Consider the following 23,399-nt stretch of genomic DNA (forward strand, 5'->3'; position numbering starts at 1 on the left):
TCTAACAGAGACCACCATGTCCTCACCAACCAGGCCTCCCTACAACTTGTAGCTTAGAAGTGGTAGGATATTCTGGCCTTACACCTAACAACCCTATTGATCACTACTCAGCATTAATTAACTGTATAACTAATTAAAAAGGAGACAATAGTAACTTTGTAAAAAAAAACCCAGATTTTCTGGGGAGGAATTTGTTCAAAGCTGCTAAATCATCCATCCTGTTCTGTTCCACGCTCCAGCAGAGCCAAGCAGACCCAGGGTGTCCCTAAAGTGTCAGTGGTGGTACCTGCAGCCTCCCAGGAGCTCTGGGACCTTCTTCTGTCCCTTGCACCTCGTGGGGTACATGTGAGATTCTGACCATGCCCCTGCATGCTCTCTGCTGTTCTCTTTTGGTCACCTCAGGCTGTGCCCCTGAGCTAGTTCTGTTCCTCTGCTCGTGATAGTCACAGGAAGATGACACTTGTTCAGTGTCACAAAGAACAGGAGTGGTAGAATCAGGCTGCAACATGGAAGCTCTTGCTCCCATCCTTACAATGCTGTAATCGGTGAGAGCTGCCATCAAAGACAGCCTGGGAGGCTACAAGTCATTTAAACTATTAATTTATACTAATTAAATACTGACAGGAATAACTACCTTGGGAGAGTTTCAGTTTAGAAATTGAACCCTACCATCTTTTGTAACAGCTGAGTTAGAACAAACAGTATAGTGTATAACTGAATAATTAGAGCAACTGTGTTACCTCCATTTTCATCAGGATCCTAAAATAAATGTAGCTCACATTGCACAGACAGGGGATATTTGTAGCCCTGCAGGTTTCAAAAAGTGCTGTGTAGTACTTAAAAACCCCTCACCTAGGCATGCCAAAGAGAAAGGTCCTGGTGCAAAAGGCCTCTGGGTCCCTTCTTGGGCTGACATCCCAGAGGGACAGGGCTCGTGCCTTTCCACTGACCGTGCCCTCTGCCCGTTTGCTTGCAGGAGAAACGCATTGCTTCCCTGGATGCTGCCAACGCACGGCTAATGAGTGCCCTTACTCAGCTGAAAGAGAGGTACAGCATGCAGACACGTAATGGGATCTCCCCCACAAACCCAACTAAATTGCAGATTACAGAGAATGGAGAATTCAGAAACAGCAGTAATTGTTAACGCGCGGAGGGCGCTGCCGCAGGAGAGGCCTGGCCGGAGGGACCGTGCACAGCAGGCGTGAGCCGCGGCTTCAGAGAACGGCTGCTCCCCGAGCACCAGCTCCTTACTGCGGACGGCGCCGACTGACCCTGCTGGGAGATGTCCTGCCAGCACTTTGAGGGACGGGAATGTCGAGTGTGAGATGAGTGGCATAAGGAAATAACATATATTTGAGAATCGCTGTCACTGTTGGATTTGAGTCAGTGTTTAATGTTTAAACAAAAGTAACCTTTTCCTTCTAAACTGCCCAAAGGATATGCCTCACCCCTCCCAGCAAGGAGTAACGTCCTTGTCATTGCAGTAAGCGAAATAAAGGGAGCTGGGCAGAGCCTGCAGCAGGCAGGGGCCCAGTAAGTCCAGTTCAAGTGTGCTGCTGGATGTAGCGTCCGAGGGGCGGCAGCAAAGCCTGGCCCGCTCCTCCTGTGACTCCCCCCGGAGCACAGCCCTCCCAAAGTGAACCCCAGCAGAGCCCAGCATCCTTCCTGGGGGCTTTTGTGAGGCCGCTGACTTTTACAGCATCCACAGGGCATTTATGCAGCTAATTAGTGTTTAATTAACTCCGCCCATCCAGGGAGCACAGTGCAGATGGAAGGTCAGGGTGGTGTGGTGGCCGAAGGGGTGCTGTGTGGGGAGCCCCGGTGGCAGGGGGGCAGGAGTGGTGCTGCTGGGGGTCCCTGGGCAGCCCAGGGGCACAGAGCAAGGCCAAGGCTCTGGCACAGGAGTGGAGGGAGGAGCTGGCACCTGGTGAATGGCAACTCGATTCCTCTGGACAGCTTCTGCTCTCTCACAAATAAAGGGGAAGAGTTTTGTAAGCAATAGCCCCAGGCACTGTCCCACGCACACTTCCTGCCACAGAATAAAGTGAATGTTGCCTGAGCTTGGTCCCTGAGCTGTGATTGAGGGACAGGGGCTGGATTTGCTGGTGCGTGTTGTGGTAGAGGGGGAGCGAGGGGGCTACGTGGAGTGGCAGCTTCCTGCTTGATCAAGGGTTCATTGTGGGGATGGAATGCTCTGTGCTGAGAGTTTTACTATTTCTGGGGAGAAAAACAGACAAAGAAACAAGAAAAAGCCCTGAAGAACCATGAAGATCGGTAATTGTATTTCTTTTCTTTCACAGTATGCATTAGAAAAAAAAAGATCCCATTTTCTGGAATACTGTCCTCTTTAAATTGGGAATGAGCACTGCATGGAAATTAACCGGCTTGAAGAATGTAAAACATGGTCATAAGGGAGTAACCACCAAGAACAGCAGCCACCACCGAAAGGCCCCTTGTCAGGAGCACTGTGCAGGCATAAGCCAGGATTAGACTTTCCCAGCGCCGAAACGCGCAGCTTCGGCACAGACACGTTGTGCTCGGCGGAGGGGCGCCCCTTCACGGGGGCTGTGCCGCTGACCTGCCGCCACGGTGTGTTTGTGGGTGTGTGGTTCTTGCAGTTAGCCCTTCGCAAGTCCCACTCTCAGAGCAGGTCCCTCGTACCGAGAGCCAGAGGTTTCTCTGAGATACGGACAGTGTACAGTGTACAGGACATCTGCCTATGCTCCCTCTAAAGGTTAACACACTGCTCAACGCCTGTCCTAGCTCCTCCTGCCATGTGTAAATGTACAGCCCAAGGGACTAGGACGTTCCCTGAGCTCTGCTCTGCTTAGGTACCGTCTCCAGCCTCACACTTCCCAGGCTGCCTGAGCAGGACACTTTGCCAGTAAGCTCTGCATTGCCGTGCTGCCCCACAGCCATAAAGCTCCTTAACAGCATTCTTCCTCATGCAATCATTTGCAAAATTTAAGATGCTCTCTTTCCTACACGTTTTTCTGGTCCCTGGAAGCCCTGGGCCAAGCCCAGGAGGAGCGAACGTGTTGCACTGAGGTCTCCACACCCCACCACCACCTGCCGAGGGGTGCAGCACACAGCAGACCCCAAACGGAGCTCCTCAGAGCAATGTCATAACTCAGTACTTATGGCAAGTACAGTCACCTTTGAATTTTGGAGACTAGCACAGATGGCTTTGAAGAACCTCACAAATCTGACAAGGTTACAACTGGAGAAAGACCCAGACAGGTTAGGAAAATACAGGGTACTGTGAACCGTTGGGTACGTAGATTTACACCTGCCACTGTCTCAGAATCAAATACATAAGAACCCTGCAAAAAAGACTATTTTAAATGCTTTTGCCCTAAGATGCCTGTTTAGAGCTGATTGTTTTGAATTCTAAGTATTTATGTTGCGAGAGACTGGAGTTTTTCAAGACAGAAGTGACATAGAGGAATGGAAACGCTAACAGGGCATGGGGCGGGCGCCCCAGCAGCGACGTTTCCATTCATACATGGAAGTAATTTTGGGATGCAGTCAGTGCTCTCCGTAAGAGCTGGAAAAAGAAACACCCACAAGCCAATTGTTTAGTGCTGAAGCTAAGCACAGTACATCTTAATCTTCTCCTCAACCACAAGCCAAGGCACTGCTCCCTCCCCACCCTGATCTGTCACAAACTCCTGGTTACCCTCAAACTTGCAATACTGAACACATTGTTCTGCTGAAATAGCAGGAATGCTTAAATTCTTCCACAGCCAGTTATTAAAATCTTAAAAGTTCCAGTGCCAACACCTTCTGGAGTTGATGCTTAGTTTCCCGAGCCAGTACTAAAAGAAATTTAAATCAGGATGAAGTCTCGTTACATAGAGATTCCCCCCTGTTTTTCCCTGTTTCCTTTTCCTGCAACTGTCAACAACTGGACCTAACCATGACTCTCCCCTAAAAAGGTTTGGGGGCAGGTGTTCAGGCCCAGGCTCAGTTCTGTTCCTTCAGTTTGTGTTTCTGTTATTTATAAGCTGTACATTTCTCTGTGTGTGTGCGTGTGTGTGTGTGAGTGCAGGAGCCCCGCGTGTTCCCTGCCATGGCCTCGGAGCTGGTGGCTGGCATAGCAATACCTGGATCCCGAGAGGTGCTGCAGCACCAGAGCAAACCACCACTGTCCCCAAGGTTTTGTGATCGGCTCCATTTCCTTCCTGGTTCTTGCGCTTTCTACAGTAAGAGGCTGTTCTAGTGCAAACTCGTCAAAGTGTAAACAAAGCAAAAACACTCCAATTTTTATCTTAATACAAGTCTTAATATTTTTTTGTAAATGTTCTCAGTGTTTACTGTACCGTATCTATCTCACTAACAGTTGTATATAGTAACTTACTTCTGGTGCTGCTTATTCGGTCGGGATTTGGCTGTATCTCACTGCTGTGTTGGAGAGGTGGGCTCGGGCTGCCAAATCCGCATCCAGACCCATGTTCTGATTCCAGCCTCCTCCCTTGGGGATCTGAGGGAAGGGAGCAAGGCCATGGATCCAGATTTGTGGTGGGCCCACCTCAAAGATTCTGTTTTTAGAGTTTTGATTTGGGGTTTTGTTAAACTGTAGTGAACGCTCCTGAAAAAATGAGCAGTTTTGTGTGAAGGGGGATGAGAGACTGACCAGTATCCCAAGGTCTCTGCAGACTGTAAGTATCATCATTTTGGACAGGGATTATGGCTTCAGTGCCAAAAGATGGGAGGGACCCCAGTCCTTCCCCATGCCAACTAATACTACAGTGTAGTCACCAGCCCCTTTTGCACCAGTTTAAGCAAATCCTGCCGCCATCCAAAGAGTCTGGTGTCACTTTGCATTGTCATTTGAGTCTGGTTGGTTTTGTTTTCTGCTTTTGCAGCTGTAAAGCACTGATTGCACTGTGAGAACACGTGGAACCCTCTGGTCTGGGAGCCAGTCCCAGAGGTTGCTGCAATTTGCAGGATACAAGTTCTGCTACTATGAATACTCCTAAAGGGCAAAGGGACTTGCTGGACCTCAGTGAGGTGTCACAGGCTCTCCTAGGAAAGCAATCAGCAAGGAATCAATCATTCCCTAAGTTCAGATAGCTCATAAGCTTTTTCCTGTTCCTAATGTCCATACCCAGATGCAATAGAAAATGTGCTGAGGTCTGTTCTGTGATGGACAAGGAGAGGATTTCCAGTCACAGATGGCAGATGCATTGATGTGTTCAGCCAAGGCAGGCACAGGCTGTGGCCCAGGGGTCTGATCTCCGAGGGGCTCATTGCCCCCAGCAATCCCAGGGCAGGGGGAGCAGCCCTGGGGCGAGGCCTTTCTGAGCAGCCTGTGACCAGTGGGCCCAGCAGCTCCACCAGGGTCCCTGCCCTGTCCTTCACACAGCTTTGCCTGGACAGTACAAAGCAAAAGTCCAAAGGGAACACCTGTGACACCGTTCCTAATTGGACGCTCCGTCCTTCCCACCTGCAGTGACTGCTGGGGTCACTTCCTCCCAAAGGTTTGCGTTCAAAGCAATCCAGGCCTCCAGGCTGGCCAGGACTGGGACCTGGTGTGGGGCAGAGCCACGGCCTCATGGCCACCAGGAGCTCCCTGCAGTGGCCACAGGAAGGGACAGTCCCTGCTCAGACAGTGGCACCCGCCCTGCTCTGACCCCACACAGACACACTGCTGCCTTTTCCTTCTGCCCCGTGGGGGAGCAGGAGGACAACAGCAGCATGAGAGCACGCAGCTCGTGGGCTTTCCAAACCAAATCCAATCCTGAGGGCGTTGCACAACATCCAGAAACAGCCATGCTTCTGAAAAGGGTGTCACATTCAAGCATTGACTTTCACAGATCACCTGAGCTGTGACATTGCTGTAAATGCCATGTGGCTCTGCATCAGCTACCAGTACCCCAGAGTGCAGCCTCCATGTTCACATATTCCTTTATCATACATCACTGTGTCTTAAGATATACCTCTCTCTGTATATCTGCTTAGGCTGATACTTGTTCCTGATAAGCAGTTGCTATGTTTTATATCCTCTTATAAAGAAAAATCTTTTTTTGTAAGTATGTTTAAAAAACAAAAATGCAAAGTGGAAGTGTTTGCTGAATCTCCTTCAGCTCCTTTTAAACTATGTAATAATGTACAGAGAAAGTTGTTGGTGTTCAAAGAAATGATGTGGCTGTGCAATTTATGTACATTTGCAATTAGAAATATTAAAGATTTATTTAGATATTTTACATAAGTGCTCCAGCACCTCTACTCAGTCATTTCCAGCTTTTAGAGCATCCTGGCACATGTCACATGCACACACAAACCTGTCTTATCTGCCTCCCCAGAGAGATCATTGAAATTTGCTCCCAGTAGAATTTTTGACCTGGCTCCATCACTTTCCCTTTGCTTGCTTGGGGGACCTGACAGCCAGGCCTGCTCCTGTCCACACCAGTCCTCCTTACAAACCACCTTTCTGCCTCCAGTAAAAGAAAACTTGGAGGAAAGTCATTAAAACCCTGGGCTGCATCAGCACCTCTGCCTCATTAACATAATCATAATTAGCTCCTCCGGGAGAGGTGGAAGACACGCTGGCTGCATCGAAATGAGCCGGGATGTGGAGAGCACCTGTGGCTATTCCTGTGCTCAGCAGTGCTGGAGCTGGGCTGGGCACCGGGCCGGGTCAACGCTCCTCCTGTTCCTGTCAGGAACCAACCCCTGCCCAGGGAGGGAAGCCAAAACCCACCCAGGCCAAAATCCTCTCAGGGCTCTGCCATCCCCCTCAACACTGTTGATTTTGAAGGCTGAGAGAAAAATGCAGCCCTGGAAACACACAGCACCTCTGAAAACGCTGCAAGGAGGGATTAGTCAAAACCACCTTGACTTGAATAAAACCTCCTTAGCGGCTGTTGGGCTTCATTAGAGCAGAGCTGAATTCTGAGCCGAAAACACCCAGAACGTCTCTGTGCTCTTGACAGCTCTCAGCATCTGCGGCTCCGCAGCCCGGCTGCAGCCGCTCCCAGCGGGCCCTGGCAGACGGGCAGGGCTGGGAGGAGCGAGACTCGGAATTGCAGATCAGCAGCCAGAACAGCCACGGGAATACGGGGCTGGGAGGCTGGGGAGCGCAGATGTGTTTGCTTGAGGTTTTTAATCTGGAGAGTCATTTTAGCACAAGACTCATCAGCAATAATGATGTTCCAGTAATTGCACCCTTACAAGTACAGGGTTTGTTCTGAGTTCAGTAAGTGAGAGTCACTGGCCCGTGAGCTGCTCCTGGTGCCAGGCAGCACCTTCTCCAGCACAGCCCAGTCAGCACCTCAGGCAAGGCTGAGGTGGTGCAGCCGTGATCCCACTCCACTGTCCCAACAAAGCCCAGCAGCAACTGGCAGATGTCAGAACTGGGCATCTTCAAAATGCAAGAATCCTACCCATCACATTGAGGACGAAGCAGCAGCCAGAACAGTGGCCACTGAGGAAGTGACAGCATTAAGCCAACACTTGCCAAGCTGGGGCTGGAAGAGCACAGAAGAGCCTGTTGGTTTTTTCAGTGGGAGGAAGGCAGGGAGGTGCAGAGATGAGGCTCATACCTAGGGAGGGAAGGGACAGGAACAGCTTTGTTGGCTCCTCCAATAACAATCTCTAATCTGCTCCTGACAAGCGTCTTTCCCTCCCAGCTTCCCAAGCCCTTCACAAGCAGTCAGCTCCCACTCCATTGCAGTGGGTGAATGTCAGCATCCTTATTTTTACAACAGGGACATGCAGTAGGCGCACAACTTTCCCAGGGCCTCCCAAAAGCCAAACAGCTGATTTTCCTTCTGCCCCCACCACCTTCTCACGCAGCCATCCCACGCCAAGGCAGCCCAGGCTCCTGAGCAAACATCCTCTGGAGAAGTAATTCAAAGCCAGGCAGTAAACAAACCTCCAAAGCCTCGGCCCCAGAGACAGGAGCACAGCCGCTCCCTGCCGGAGAGTCAATAACAACAGGAGAGCAGAAAGGAAGGAGCTGGAAGAACAAGAGTCATTAGTGGAAACTTGTTGTTTGTGCTAATTAGATCATTATCTGGAAACTGCTATTGATGTTGCTATTTTAGCTCCTGCTGCTGTTCACAACTTTATTTTATCCATGTCTATTGACTGCCCACACTCGTCCACATCCTGCAGAAAGGGCCGGCAGTGCCGCCCACAGCCAGGCCAGGATGGAGAGAGTTTGTGTCCCGTGCCAGGCAGCACCACCTTCCCCACCATCACCTCAGCACCTGCAGTGTCCTGAGACACTCAGGAAAAATGTTTCCCAGCTTGTCACAATGCGCCCTGTGCTGTTATTGATCTTAGACAGACAGTGGATCATGTTACTTGGTTATTAAGTGAAAGGAAGAGAGAGAAGGACTTGGACGCGTGTAGGATTCCTGCCATTTCCAACCTGACAGCCAGCACAGCCCCTCAACACATAAATTATATTGATGCAGGCCCCGTACATGATCAGATTTCCCCATTGGTGGTATGAGCCATAATTGAATAACCTCAACCATTTGATTTTTGTGCTACATCATCAAGCAGTGAAGCCTGAACAACACAGCTCCCAAGTTGATTGACTTTGATTTATTACAGTCACTAACTATTCTTCCCCCTGAAAGCCACAGTCCCTCCTCACCCCGAGTGAGGAGAGCTGGGTGCTGGGGGACCTGGGCTGATGGGAGGACAAACATGAGGCTGAAGACTCAGCAAACCACAAATCAGGGAGCTGGTTTGCCTCCAACACTCGCATTCTCCCTTCCTCCTGCTCGTTCACCAATGTATCTGAACCTGACCTGCAGAAGGGCTTTTGTATTTCCACTGATGAGGCAAAGGAAGAGGGAAAATTGCATCACATCACCACAACAGGCTTTCAATTTTGTCTTTTACTGCAATTTCATACCACTTTCACACTACACCTGCAGTAAATTCAGCAATGACACAAGTGAACTTAATTCTGCCATCAGAACTGCAAAAAACCATTCCTCTCCCACAGAGGCAATTGAGGCAGAGGGCAGGGGACACGATGTGGGGACGCTGCCCCCTTCCCGGGCCACTCCTGAGCACACGGATGTGCCACATCAGGTTGGTGACAACAGGCAGGCACTGTGCCGTCCCGCGCAGCCAGGAGCACTCACTCCCGCCCCCTGACACTTGCTGCATCTGGGACAGCGGTGAGGAACGGGAATACCGGGAAGCGCCAGCAGCAGGCGGAGGTGCGGAGCTCCCTCGCTGAGCGCTGCTTAACACACTGGCACACCCCCCTCGCTGCACTGCGAACAGAAACGCGCTCGAATAAATCACCTCTAAGTTAAAAGCAGCCATTAGCTATTAGCAAACACCGCAGGCCTGTGGGCCAGGGTAATTCAATGTGATATGCTTGGGCATGCAAGGTAATAGGTTCCAGCTGAATACCATGTGATACCATCTCTTCAATGGGAGGTTAAATGAGGCTGAGACAGAGACCAGATGGATTTATCTGGGTAGCGCTGATGATTTTGTGTGTGTGTGTGCTTAAGGTGAAGTGAAGGTAAGTAAGGCAGAAATAATCGGAGAGAAAAGCACGAGCTGGGCTGCGTGCGGTTGGGGAAGGGATAGCGGGAGCTTGGGACCTCATCCTGCTGAACAAACCAAGCGAGCCGGAGGATGCTCTCAAGGCAGTACAGATGGAAACAGCCAGAGAAAAATAAATACTTTATCAATTTCCCCTTATGGAGGAACAACCAGAGGGCAGAGCGAGACAAGTCGAGCATAGCTGGGCAGATGTAGACACCTCACTGCTATTTCAGCAGGAATTTGGAGCAAACACCATCTCTCATCCAGCCAGGACATCTGCAGCGGGCAAAGGGACAGAGCCAGCGTGCTCTCAGGCTGAGGTGTGGCAGCAGTGCCTGTCAGTGTGGCCAAAGGAGGGGCAGCTCCATGAGCAGAGTCAGTACCTAAGAAAATCAAGTGCTCAGCTTCTGCTTGGAGCAGTTTGTTCTTGCTCAGGTGGGCAACAAGGAGCTGCAGGACCTCTGTGAGGCACAGCCAGGTGTCTGCAGGGGCAGGAGAACCTCTGAGAAAGCAGAGGAAATCCCTCCCTGGGAGGGTGGGCAGGCCCTGCCATAGGGTGCCCACAGAAGCTGTGGCTGCCCCTGAATCCCTGGAAATGTCCAAGGCCAGGCTGGACGGGGCTTGGAGAAACCTGGGATAGAGGAAGGTGTCCTTACCCGTGGCACAGAGTGTGATGAGAGTGCCCCACACAGAAGATTCCAATCAACCTCCACGACGACAGAGACGGGAGGTGGAACAAAGCACAAAGCGCAGCATGTACCAGCTCCTTGACACTCATCACCACGGGCCACTGACAGGGCTCAGACCGGCGCAATGAGGGGAAACCCTGGACATTGCTATGGAAACGCCTCACTTCACCCCGGGTGTGCCCCAAAAACCCGCGGGGCCCCGCGACCCCGGCCGCCCCTTCCCTCACGGCCCCTTCCCGCCCTCACGGCTCTGTCGCCAGGAAGGTTCTGGAAACGCCGGGCTCTGCCCGCGCCCGGGATCCTCTCGGGGACATTTTCCTGGGCAGGGCTCTCCGGGATGCCCATGGAGCTCCATCGGGAGGATCTGACCGAGGAGTAGCCCCACGGTTCTGCTCCCTGAAACCGAAGGGCATCCCAGGCACCGGACGCCATCCCCTCCCTGCAGAACGGCGGGGCGGGGCGGGCCTGCTCTCATTTTCCAACAAGCCCAGCACCGCCTCGGGGGATTCCCAGGTAAAGTAGTGCAGGAGCCACGGCCCAGTCACCCCAAATCCCCGCCTGACCGAACACCCAGGACAAGGAAGGGTGTACCTGCCCCGCCAGGCTCGGTCCGGAGCGGGAAGAGGTCCCTCCTCATGGCCGGGGCTCCACACGCCGTCACCGTCACCGTTCCCGGGGCGGCGGCCGAGCCCTCCTGAGGGCGCTGAGGGCTCAGCCCGTAACCAGGACACCCTGCCCGCGCTGAGGGCACCAGCCGGGTGCAGGTGGGCTGGAGTCTCCCAGCTGGTCATAAACTCTGTAATGAGCCAGCACCTGCCCTGCCCTTCCCTTTAAGGTGTGCGGCAGGCGGTGGATCGCTGTGGGGCCTGTCCAGCGCTCCAGAACTTTCCGCAGGGACGGCGCGTGTGGGGCAGGACAAGCAGTGCCCAGAGCCCGGGGCAGGTTTTTGGTGCCTTACCTGCAACAGCCCGATACAGAGAAAAAACACAAATGCAACAAGGAATCACTGAGCAAGTCTGGGCACATTCAGGCTGCACACAAGCCTGCAGGGAAAAGGGTTAAAATTCTGGACTCGCCTCAGATTTTTGTTAGATGTTGTTTTATTCTGATTTCTACTCAGAAAGGAACACCAGACCCGGTGTGTCTGATAACAAGAAAGATTTCACTGGTATACAATATTCATATCATTTATGTCATAAATAGAACCATGAGTGCAGTGCTGTGGTATTCTCTGAAGAGAATATATACAAAAGTGCTGTTAAAAATCCAACGCCTTTCCTGTATTGTTTCTTTAGCTCGAGAGGTACCTCAGGATTAACAGATTATCAGTGCATTAGCATTCATATCCTGGATAAAGTGTCTCTGGTCATTTGCATGGGCACAGACTGGTAACTTAAAGGCTCTATGCAATTGGATGCTAAATAATATTCAGAGGAAATTGAATTAGACAGGAGGGAAGAGAAATGTGACTGCCATTAAATCTCTAAAGTACATTCCTGGTTTATTCCCCCGCCCCCCCCCCCCTCCCCGAGAATAATATAGCATTCAATTTTCCAATTATATAAATACATGAACAGTGGATTACTAGAGGCAGATAATTGAATATTTTGACTATTCTACAAGGGACCTTTCATATTTGAAGTGGGAGATGAATAGAGCATGCAGCATCAGCCTGTGGATGCATGAGCTATAAAAACCTCTATTAGATCCAGAGAGTATAAAGGTCTCCCATAGAGAGAGAGATCTTATCAGTGTTCAATATACAATAGTTAATTTATTCCACTGATATCAGGGTAAGTTATACAATTGCAAAACCGGGATATTTCAGGCCACACATCGTAGTACTTCAAAGGTGCAGGGAAAGGCATTCGCAGTCGTTGCATTTCAAATCTGACTCCTCTGTAACTCTGTCTTTACAGGACATCAATCATGAGATGAGAGGAACTGTAAGCTATTTTCCAGTAACACACTGCCAATCGCAAGACAAATGTCAGATGTCACAAAAGGAGAAGTAACCATTTTTCAACCTGTGAATGTCTTCAAATATATTACAATGAAAGTGTGAAAAAAATGACCCTTTCAGCTTCATTTGTTCTGACAGGTGCCAGACTTTGGAGTTCTGCATTTTATCTTCATACTGCAATAATCTTTATGACATTTGAACAAGGCTGAGGGCAGTGGCATTAGTTAGTCTACAATTGTCCTCTTATGTACAATACATAAAATTTCAAAGTCTGGCCGTTGAACTAAAAAAGATCATCTAGTACTATTTTATTTGTGTTACAGAAAAAGATAAGGAGAAGGGATGCCCACATCTGAGATTAACACATGCTGGGGACTAGTTTTGTGTGGGCTCAGCCTGACTCCTGCATTGCATTGCCATGCTGCTATTGCCACTTGGGAAAAACACATGCTGCTTAAAACTGAAATCAGGAAAAAAAACTCTACAAACATTCCCTGAAGTGGAAACTCACTTGATGCACCATGTGTGCATTTAGTCCCTGACTTGGAACAGGTGGACTCCCCCTCAGTGACACAGCACGTTTCAGGGGCACCAGCCACTGGAACATTTTGACATGGAGCTCAAGGAATGTTCTCCAGCCCAAAGCTCAGTGCCCATCTTACAGCTTTGCCACTTCTGATAGCATGGAGGACACTAAAACATAAGCAAAGTCATTAACATTAAAGAGTAGAACAAAGGAGGAAAATCAAGCTCAGATGTAGCCATTCATTATTGTAATAAATGGGAGACCACAAAGAATTTCACTCCACACCCCTGAAGTTCCAAGTTGAACTGTCCTGTGCTTCCAGCCAGTCTCATGTCCTGCTAGTCCCCACAAGAAGTGTGTGATCATGGAAGTCATGGTTCATTTCCTGGATAATAAAACCACTCTGTACAACTCCAGCAGTTCTGACACAACATCCTTAGATCTAATTTGTACAGAGTTACACTGTAATTTAAGGGAAAAATGAAGAATATGAGCAAAGACACAAAGATGATCTGCTCTAGATGTTACTGCAGGTCCCAAGAGGGTAACAAGCATGCAAAAGACAAAAAATAAGCAAACCTAGAATATGGTTAGTTTAGGCTAAAGTCAGTGACAGGGTTGGTTCCACTGGAATTTAGATGACCTCTTAGGCCTTTACACTGTACAGCTTTCTGCAGAAGCAGTGCTGAATCCCTGAAGACAAAACCACCACTTGATTCACCAAATTCGACTTAAGAAAGTAAATCTTTTTTCTGTGAATAAGTGTGAGCTTATTGGTTCTGTGGAAGCAAAAGGATAAACAGTTTTAGTTCTTCTTTAAAAAACTAACAGTACTTGTCATGGCAAAGACATGTATAAAGAAGTAGAAGCCAAAATATTATTTCAGTGCTTTAAGACTGACTTTAAAAAATAAGTACACAGATATTGACCAAATCTGTATTGATTCCAACACCTACAGTCCAAGCCATGGAAAGAAGAGAGTCAAGGCCTGAAGTCTGACCACAAGTGTAATTTCAGATTTCAGTTCTCCAGTCTGGTATTTGTGGCTGCAGTTCCTTCCTTGGTTGCTGTGACACGTCCTGTGCACACAAAGCAATGTAATTCCTTTGACACGAGTGTGCCTCAGTCAATGCCATGATGCTGGTTATCATCCCCTGTGGTTTGGTTCTTCTTTTCACACACTCAGGATGAATGCAGTTTGTCACGGGATGTGCACGGTAAATCCCACAAAGAGGTGAAGAAATAGCCATTGCCAGAGTCATTATTTGAAAACGGGAAGTTGCAGTAGACTTTTTGAAAAGCATAAATAAAAAAATCCAGCTGAAATAAATAGCTGTCACTCTGAAATGAAGGGATTCCAACGCCGGTCCCTCCTCCAGCAGTACACGTACCTGGCCGGGGATTAACTCCCCGTTCTGTCCCGGCACATCAGCGCCCTCAGCTGCGATGGTTTCTGCAGTCTGAGCACTTGGTGGCCGTGGGGCCGGGCAGGGCCGGTGCAGCCGGGGCCGGGCGCGGTCCCCGTGGCCCGCAGGGTCCCGCGGGGCTCGGCGAGCCCGCAGCCCCACACCAGGCGCTTCCCGTGCAGGGCAGCCAGGCGGCACTCGCAGAGCTCGATCAGCGACAGCACCTGCTTGTGCAGCGGCAGCGCCTTGTACTTCTTCTGGGCCAGGCAGAAGAAAGCTTCCACAAAGGCTTGCAGACACATTCCTGCAAGGAAAAGGTGCTCACAGGAGGCATTTCTAGCAGCCTGCATTCCTTAGGGATAACGCTGTCTCTTGTTTGTTGTGGCAGCAGGGCCAAATGTGTGTGTGATGGGTGTGAACACGCACAATTGTGCTAGTTCACATATTTTCATTTAAATGGCAGCAATCTGGAATGCTCAGAAAGCAAAGAAATTGTCCTTCAAAGAGCAAAAGCCAAGGTTTATTTGTGTCACACTCATTGGGTGTTTCAGGGCAGGGTAAGCCCAGGCTGGGTTACAGATGGGTGACGTTCTCTATCACTGTGACAGCTTCTGGCTTTGCAGACCTCAGCCTGCAATCCAGAGGCAAAGTGGTACAGCAAGAACCCATTTTGGGATATGACACCATTACATTGATGTAGTATTAGCCTTGATTTTTGCTGCCAAAATTATTAAGTTGAAACCAAATGAGACAACGGTAACATACTGAGCATCAAGGAAAACAATCCAGCTGGAGAGAAAAACAAGCTTATGTCGGCAGCTGAATGGAGTCTTTTAGAGACAGATCTGACCCAAAAGTTCACACCAGTGTGTTATTTCAGCCTGTAGCACTATGAAGGTAACCCCATTACCAAGTATCACCTTAGCAAGATATGAGTTTGTTTGAAGCACTACTTCCCTCATACACAGCCTGTACCAGGTGCAAACCCTTTTGAAGGTGAAGAGGCCATTTTTTCAGTCATACCCAGCAACTCCACAATAGTTGTTTCAACTGAATGAAAAACAAACAGCTGAAGAGTGCAGTGCCAAAAAATGTCTCTGCTATAATGCAACTGCTCTACCCCTTCCCACACAGAAGTCCCCTGCAGAAGCCCCATGCTGCAGGGGAGACTCTTCAGCTGCTGTTCGATCACATCTCGCTAATAGCACATTACCAGAGCCAAGGGGAAGAGGAGATGAGTATTAACACTAATTATTGTATTTAAAACCTTGATGTAATACCTACTCAAATTCTTAATTAAGAAGCCAGACCCCAATTGGTTGTGCAGAATGCCACAAGCTCTCCCAGTCTGAACATACACTTAAGAAGATTATTTTAGGATGAGATATTGAAAGGTTTGGGGTTTTTAACTGTGTTGGCTTATTGATGCTGTAGGAAAGGCACCTTTTCAAAATATGACAATTACATTCTGAGGTATAATTTCTCTCAACCAAGGCTGCAGCTGGGGTCGTTTACGATCTTGGCTGTAGAACAGCTTGCAAAGGAATTGTTGAGTTATCTGAAAGCAGCAGCTGCCAGCTCAGTAAATTATTTTATCAGTCACGGTGAGCTGCAGGCAGGGAAAGCACCTCTGGTAACACACACACTTTCTCCCCAGAAGTGACACTCATGTGCAGCATATTAGGAAAAAAGTTAGAAGCTGTTCTAGAACAACAGAATCATGCTTGTCTTGGTTACAGCTGGGAGTGGGCTAAACATAAAGCCAACAGAAGCAGGTGGACAGCTTGCCTTACCAGCCAACCACGTAAGTGATTTATACCCGCCCTGAAATGCTAAATGCAAATACTCAGATTTTATACAGCTGTGAAACTGAGGTGACCCTTACATACCTAAAGTAATACTGCCCTGAAGGGTAAGTGCCACAGCACTAACCAGGAGAATTGGTTGTGTATATGCCTGCCTCAGGTGTACATGGCTTCTTCCCATTTCTATCAATGTTTGAGGTGTACCTGAGCAACTACAATTGAAAAAAAATAACCCCAAAAGTCCGATTTAATAGTTTTTGAATACAAACCTGGGTTACCTGATTCCTTGTGGTCAATGCCCATGCTGTTCCACCTCCTTGTGATATCAATATATAGGATATCTACAGCAGCCATTGAAAAATTGCTGTTACTCAGTTTGCAGTTTCTGTTAAAAAGAAACAAAATAAAGATGAGATTCTCATTACATCCAAACTCCCAAGTTAGGAGAAATTCTGCAAGGGCAACTTGCAGGAGAAGAGTTTACCCATGTCATCATGTGTACAGACTCATTGTAACGTGCTCAGTCTAATAAAACACACACAGCAGAGAGCAAACAAACCAGCATTCATTAAGTGCTCCTATCTGAATGGAACAGGCCCAAACCAGGAATATTTCAATTAAAAATAGGACCTGTAACAACACAGAGCTTTCTCCCAGGGCATTGCCAGTACTCTGAGGCTGTAAGAGATGGAATTAATTGGAACACTGCAAAACCCACCACAAATCTGCACAGACTATCTGCACAAGGCAGGGTTTGCACAGAGAAATTCCCTTTTATTTGTCTGACTGATCCTGTTTGGAAAGGGCTGGAGGAAGCTTTCAGGCACAGCCTTGCTCCTCCATGCCTCAACACCAGCAGGATGTCCCCTCGTGGAATGGAGCCCTGCATGGAGAGCAGCTCTGGTTGCAGCTCTGGATGCAGCTCTGGATGCAGCTCGGGGTGTGGAGCTGGGACTGTGTGTGTCTGAGTGTGCAGTGTGGTGCTCACCAGCCCTGGGAACAGCTCTGTGTCCAGGATTTCCAGATGTCTGGCAGCCTGGCTGCCACCACTGCCCATGCCAAAGAGCTGGCCAAAATTTCTTGCCAGAAAAGAAACAAAAAAACCCAAGAAAACCCTACCCCAAACTCAGACAATTGAAGCAAATCTCACTCTTTAGTGTAACCTCAACAGAGCTCCCTTAAAATAAAGTAAGGCCTTGCCTAGATAGCCCAAAACCTCCCAGGCAGCATCCAAGCAAGGACTAGAGATAGTCAGTTTCCCTTCTAGCCACTTTTTTAGAATGAATAAAACATAAAAGGAGAACAGATTTTGATGAGCCAGAATTTGGGTGGACAGTCTTTGCAAGCACCTGCCCACACACAAAAAATCCCACTCGTGTACCATTTTTTTCCTGAAAAGTGATACAACACACAGAAACCTGACCTTCCTTCTGAAATGAACAGCAATGACAGCTCTTCAAAAAAGGGCCTTATAGCTGGCATAGATGCTCTGGGAGAAAATAAACAAAAATATCTGCCAGTATTAAAAAGTTTAATTTAACATGCATTAAGAAACTGCAAATGCTATTTCATTGAGCTATGGCAATTTATCTGAATATTCTTAAAAGAAAATGTTGGCATGTATTCTGTATTCCTCTGACAAGTGCCAAAATAAGGCTGGATAAAACTACAAAAAATACAGAACTGGATGCAATCCTGTGCTGGTCTGTGGATAGAGCAGATGCCTTCAGACATTTTCTATATATCATCATTTGTATAAACCAAGTTGTTTTATATTCATTCCTGAATGCTAAATGCATCTGCATAGAAACAGGATCTGTGTTTTAAGAGTACATCTGCTGCTGCTGCTCATTTCTTTTGTCATAGTCAATGAAAGACAGAAAATGAGGTATTTGTACCATGACTAGAACAGATATAGCCATAAAAACAATGAAAAAACCCTCCTAAAGAAAAAGTATGTGAAAAAATAAATTGAGTTCCTTGACATTGCAAGGTGCAATTTCACAATGCAAATCCTCCCTGCACGGTGCATCAGGAGCTGGCATTTGGGAATCCTTCCTGCAGCCTGGGGCAGCCAGCAGTGTCCCCACAGCCGACAGAATCACATCAAGTGACCCAATTTGAGTTGTCACTTCCTCACAATGATATTTCTACCATTTACTGGGAACGTGACATGTTGACGAAGACGGCAAATTGTATCTGCCAAAGTATCACTGATCTGCTGTCAAATAAAGACCCAACTTCCTGCCAGACACACACTCGTAGGTCAGGTATTTCAGGAGCCTGGATTGATGAAAATCTATTTTAGAACAGAACGGGCACTGGCTCCACGTTGGAAGGATCACAAAGCCTGCAAGCTGAGGCTGTGCCTCTAACAGGGCCAGCCTTTACGCACTGACCTGATGAAGGTGCGGAATCCCGTGGGGCCCAGCTTGGTTGTCCCTTTGACGCCCAGGAAGCGGATGAACAGGGCGGCCACCCTGTCCACGAGGCGCAGGTAGCTGAAGTGCCTGGCGTACTTGGGGAACACCTGCTTGAGGCACAGCGAGGGCAGCGCAGCCTCGGGGCTGGGGGCAGCGTCCGGCGGCTCCTCGCTCGCTCCCGGCGCCTGCTCCGCGCCCTGGCACCTGCAGCACAGAACCACACAGGGGTCAGCTCGGAGGGAGCTCAGAGCTCATCCCACGCAGCCCCTGCCACGGGGACATCTCCCACAGAGCGGGGTGCTCGTGGGCACCAAGCCGCTGCTGATGGGGTGGCACTGCGGTTTGCAAAGCACCCGGCCTTCTAAGACTGTTGCTGCAAGAGGTTGAATGTCTATAAATGTGATCGCTGTTTTTATAAAAGCCTGAAAAGCCTTTAAAAATAAATAACAACCTTAGGTAGTGCTTTGATAATGTTCCTCTTTGCTGCAGATAGCAAAGTAGAAAAATAATGTTATTTTTGTCATTAGTTAAGTAAAGTTTAGTTATTAGTTTTGTTCTTTCTCATGTAAGATGGGATGGGGGTGTCACTGCTGTTGAACACCTGCCAAAAGAGCAAGAGTACGTACAGCCAACAAACAACAAGCACACAGGTTTCTATTTTTAATCTTAAAAGGTCTGGTTATTAATCTAAAAATTCAAATCTTCAGCCAGTTGAACCAGACCTTGACCAAATGTGAAACCTTGTACTCAGCAGAGAGGAGGTTGTGCTGTTTGTAACACAACTCTCATTTTAATGATGCCTGGAAGCCCCAAACCCTTTGTCATTCTAAATTCAACAGTGTTTTGGACTGTATATTATTCATTCATCATTAATGTTTTTAGTTAAAAAAATATAAAGCTTTGCTTTAAAAGGCAGAAGCAGAGTTGAGGACATTTCATTTTTTATAGCAAAACTAAAGAGACTATCAAAGGGATCAGCTTCAGAGCCCTGAATTCTGCCCAGCACTCTCAGAGCGTGGCTGGAGCCTTGTCCATCCACCCAGCTCCCTGAAACAGGGCTTGGGAACAGCATCTCCTCCTCTGCAAACCTGCAGCTCCTCCCCAAACACACCTCTTCCCTGCTGAACAGCAGGCCCTGGAATTTCTGATGAAGTACTTTAAAGGAGGTTTTTTTCAGCTCTTCATTTTTCAACCTCCATCCTCCACAGCAATGAGAAATGGCACAGAGAGAACACCCACACCAAACACTGCTGGGAGCCACAGAAGACTCTGTCTCCCTGGCTGAGGGGGAATGGACACAGCCAAATTACAAAAATATCTTTGCTTTGGTTTAGGGCATTAAAAAAATTGTATTTTGGTCAAAGAAAAAATATTCTTGATTGCAATAAAGCAGAGGCTCTAAACTACCACCTAGAATTTCCTGCTTCCCCTCCTTTCTACAGAGAAAAGCCCACAGCTGTCTTTGAGGTCATGCATAAAGCTCAGAACCAGCATCCCATTTCAAACTTTTACTGAAGTTTGGAGAGAGCTCTTAAATCCATATTTCTTATTGGAAAGTATTTTAAAATTAAAACAAGCGGTTTTTTGTATGCTACCACGTCTCATTCCTTTCCACTTATACATTGGGAAAGTCTGTAAAATATTTAAATCGGGACAAGAAAACTTAATCTAGTCTTTATTGCCAAATGTTGTACTGCTATTCAGTAAAAAAGGAAAAAAAAAAAAAGGGAACACACTTCTTAGTTTGCTTTTGCAGGTTAGGACTTTTATTAAGTTTAATGACTTGTTTTCATTCTTTAGCTTCCCCCACAAGATTTCCTTACTTTTCCTTTTTTAAAACACTAGAGCCCAATTAATATGATCATACAATTTGAATTAGAGTGAAAGATATATTTTGCACTTCTAATAAAACTCAGACTTTCCAAAGCAAACCTGCACAAGGGCTTGCCTGTGTCTGCACTATGAATTGATCCACAAACCTGCTTATTCTGCACACTTACCTTCCCTGATTTACACTGCCTATATTCAGGGTACAATTCTCCATGCTACCACAGACACTACCTCAATAAAAGTTTATTTTCTGTATTATTCACACACCTGTGTGCCCCCACGCCGGTGTGGTCTCAACGTGACTAATTAAGACAAACTACCTGTGTAGGTCCATACAGCCAAGTGCAGTGCCTATAAATACAGAATTTTACTGGGGTTGCATATTTTCCAAGGAAAAGGGTGCACAGCCCGTTTTTCCTCAGCACTCACACAAAGTGCACCCCTTGCAGTGCCCCATTTCGTGCTCTCCGGCGTTTGGCTGCCATCTGCCAGCGCCACACCGCGAGGGGCTCAACTCCCTGGGGGTCACCCAGCCAAAAACAGGGTCAGAGCTTCCTCAGGGCACAGCAGAAGGAAAGAAGGGAAAAAAACCACAATCAGAGAGGAGAGATGATGTCAAGAGAGCAGGAGGAAGGAGCTACAAAGAGCAGAGATACAGCTCTGAGTCCAGCACAAAATGTGAGGGGGATTTTCATCTCCCTGTCTACCTTTAGCTCAGCAGTCAGCTGGAAAACACAGAAGCACTCATTTTGGAAATCTCACAGAGTCATGGAATAGTTTGAGTTGGAAGGAGCCTTAAAGCCCATCCAGGTCCATCCATGGGCAGGGACACCTCTCCCTGTCCCAGGCTGCTCCTGGAACTCTCCAGGGAAGGGGCAGGCACAGCAAACCTCATGGACTCACTGCAGTGGGGAAGGGACCAGGAGCTCCCCATCTCCAGAACCCTGCCCAGGTTCCCTCCATTTGCTCCTGTCCCATGGGATTTCCAACAGGCCAGGGGAGGAGAAGAGAGCTGAGCCCCACGCTTTAAAGCTGCTCGTTAGAATTAATTGTTTTGACTGACACAGCTGAGTCAGGCAAATGAATGAAAGGTCAAATATAAGGTAATGCTTCTGTTGCCACACAGAAAAAAAGCAAAGCTTCAATTTACATACTAATGTCTGACCTCAATACATTAGTTTCTCTAATTCTGCAGCTTATGAAAGATCACACTTTAGAAATGATCAACTGTGGTGCAGCTTTAAAAAAAAATTAAATTTTAATAAAGCTTATGGAAATGATATCTAAGACTACTTATCTTTTATACATGATTACTAATTTATTAATATTTCCTCCATCTATGTTTTATTCCTTTCTTTCTGACCAGCCTTAATCTTTATGCAAATACAAGTTGCTAAGGGACAAACAAATTTGCAACTACTAATTAAAGGCTTCAAAATTTGCAGCATTTTGTACACTTGTATATAAAATTTACCTGTCAATTTCAGAGTAAAATGGGGTAAGAATCACAATATTAATATTTCTAAGAATGCTTACTTGATGTATTTTACATCTAGGGCATTGCTAGAAGTATAAATTAAGCAATTTCAGTATCAGCTTACAACTGCTTACCTAATAAAAGAAAATACTATGTTCTGGATTCTGAAGCTATAATTATTCCCTCAGCTGAGCCTCTATTCTCCAAGCAAGGACTATGTTAACATAGTTAAAAGCAGAGAATATTTTGCATTACAAATCTATCTATCCACCCATTTATCACCACAGAATATGGACCTCCCAAAGAACAGGTAAGTGTTTGTACCTGGAGCATGTAGGAAGGAAATATATTCATGTGCTCATTCACAGAAATAAATCATTTTGGAAACTAAGGCCAAGCCAGAGCACTGTCTCTGCATTATCAACCATTCATGAATTTGCTCTTATGAACTGATCCCATTATTTTATTAACACACTTCCAGCACTCCCAGGATGTCATAGCAAGCAGTTTCATGGTTTGCCTGCATGTGTGAGCAATCAGTTTTTGTTTTGTTCTGGCCACTCTGAGTGTCATTTGAAGAAAATGAATATTCATCTCCTCTTCACCCTCTGGCAAAGTACAGAAACATCAATAGCACAAGAATTTCCACCTTTCAAGATAATAATATAGTTGCACGAAGATAGAAGAATTAAAAGAATGTTAAACCCACAGAGTAAGAGATTTTTGACATTATATTGGAAAAATTATGGCTCTTACATAGAGTTTATTCAACACTTTGAGAATGCTTCGAGGCAGGCAGAGCAACCCCAGTAAAGAGTCCATATTTCAAAGAGCAGAATCAATCAAACATAAGGATTGATAATCACCACGGTGTTGGCAGACAACAAACTTCTGATCACACCAAATACATTTTGAAAACACAGCAGCTGTCCTGTCTCTGGGAAGCAGAAAATGCTGAAAGCAGAATTTCCATCTCTCTCTGAGAGAAAAAAAAACCAAATCTGTATCTCAGTTAAATAAATAAATTGGGTAAATTGCCTCTCTTAGATTTTAAACTTCACCTGCAGCTTCCAGGCCTGACACCTAGAAGGGTTAAAGGCACAGAGCACGATGCTTGTTGCAGAGAGTTTGCAAACACATTTGAGGTGAATCCATGGGTAAAATGTACTCCATAGCTTTGCCACTGGCTTAAGAAAACCAAAATAATTGATGAGAGTGTTGGAAAAGGGAAGGCCAAGGCCCTGCAGCCTGGCAGCAGCCATCCCAGCAGCTCTGAGCTCCCCGCTCTCTGCTCTGTCCCTGGAGTGCTGTTTGTTTGCCACAGCCATCAGCCCCCTTCCCGAGAAGGATGGTTCACTGCCTCTTCAGACTGATGGATTTATTATAAAAATAAACACTTCTCATTAAAGATTAAATAGCTTTTGGCAGAAAACAGAAGACTGGAAAGTTTGCTGCCTTCACGCAGTGTTAATGAGCGTTTCCAAGATGTAGAAAGTTGGCAGGGATCCTGCTCTGCTCCACACCAGGGACACAAAGCCAGGGATCAGAACATTACTGACATTTTCATTTCATATGCAGAGAAGTCTAGAGCTGTGGTTTGATCTCTGTAGCCCTCCCTAATTCATAGTTTAAATAATTAAAGGAGAAATGCATCTGAGGAGTCTCAGGTGCTGGGAAAAACCCAGTTATTTCCTAATTATTAATTGAGATTCTTTACTTCCAACTTTCTCCTCTTAAGAATAATGGTTGTAT

The 23,399-nt window shown here is 47.2% G+C and overlaps 2 protein-coding genes across 12 annotated transcripts in view; one reads left to right on the forward strand and one right to left on the reverse strand.

The window, feature by feature from the left end:
- Nucleotides 1-4,355, forward strand: part of LOC121362488 (DAB2 interacting protein) — a 150,799-nt gene extending 146,444 nt beyond the window's left edge. For all 8 annotated transcript variants that reach the window (XM_041484045.1, XM_041484044.1, XM_041484043.1 and 5 more), the window contains one exon: nt 977-4,355. In XM_041484045.1, coding sequence (XP_041339979.1) covers nt 977-1,144 — 168 coding nt within the window. In that variant the 3' untranslated portion in view covers nt 1,145-4,355. The remainder of the gene's footprint in view (nt 1-976) is intronic.
- Nucleotides 4,356-7,913: 3,558 nt separating this feature from the next.
- Nucleotides 7,914-23,399, reverse strand: part of TTLL11 (tubulin tyrosine ligase like 11) — a 39,279-nt gene continuing 23,793 nt past the window's right edge. For 2 of the 4 annotated variants that reach the window (XM_041483986.1, XM_041483987.1), the window contains 3 exons: nt 18,317-18,544; nt 16,187-16,302; nt 11,304-14,416 (listed from right to left, as the gene is read on the reverse strand). In XM_041483986.1, coding sequence (XP_041339920.1) covers nt 14,109-14,416; nt 16,187-16,302; nt 18,317-18,544 — 652 coding nt within the window. In that variant the 3' untranslated portion in view covers nt 11,304-14,108. Of the gene's footprint in view, nt 7,964-11,303; nt 14,417-16,186; nt 16,303-18,316; nt 18,545-23,399 lie in introns of those variants that run through there. The other 2 variants (XM_041483983.1, XM_041483984.1) reach the window with 2 other exon arrangements.

Source organism: Pyrgilauda ruficollis, unplaced genomic scaffold (genome assembly GCF_017590135.1).
Source record: "Pyrgilauda ruficollis isolate IOZ18807 unplaced genomic scaffold, ASM1759013v1 scaffold62, whole genome shotgun sequence".
In the NCBI taxonomy this organism is placed as follows: domain Eukaryota; kingdom Metazoa; phylum Chordata; class Aves; order Passeriformes; family Passeridae; genus Pyrgilauda; species Pyrgilauda ruficollis.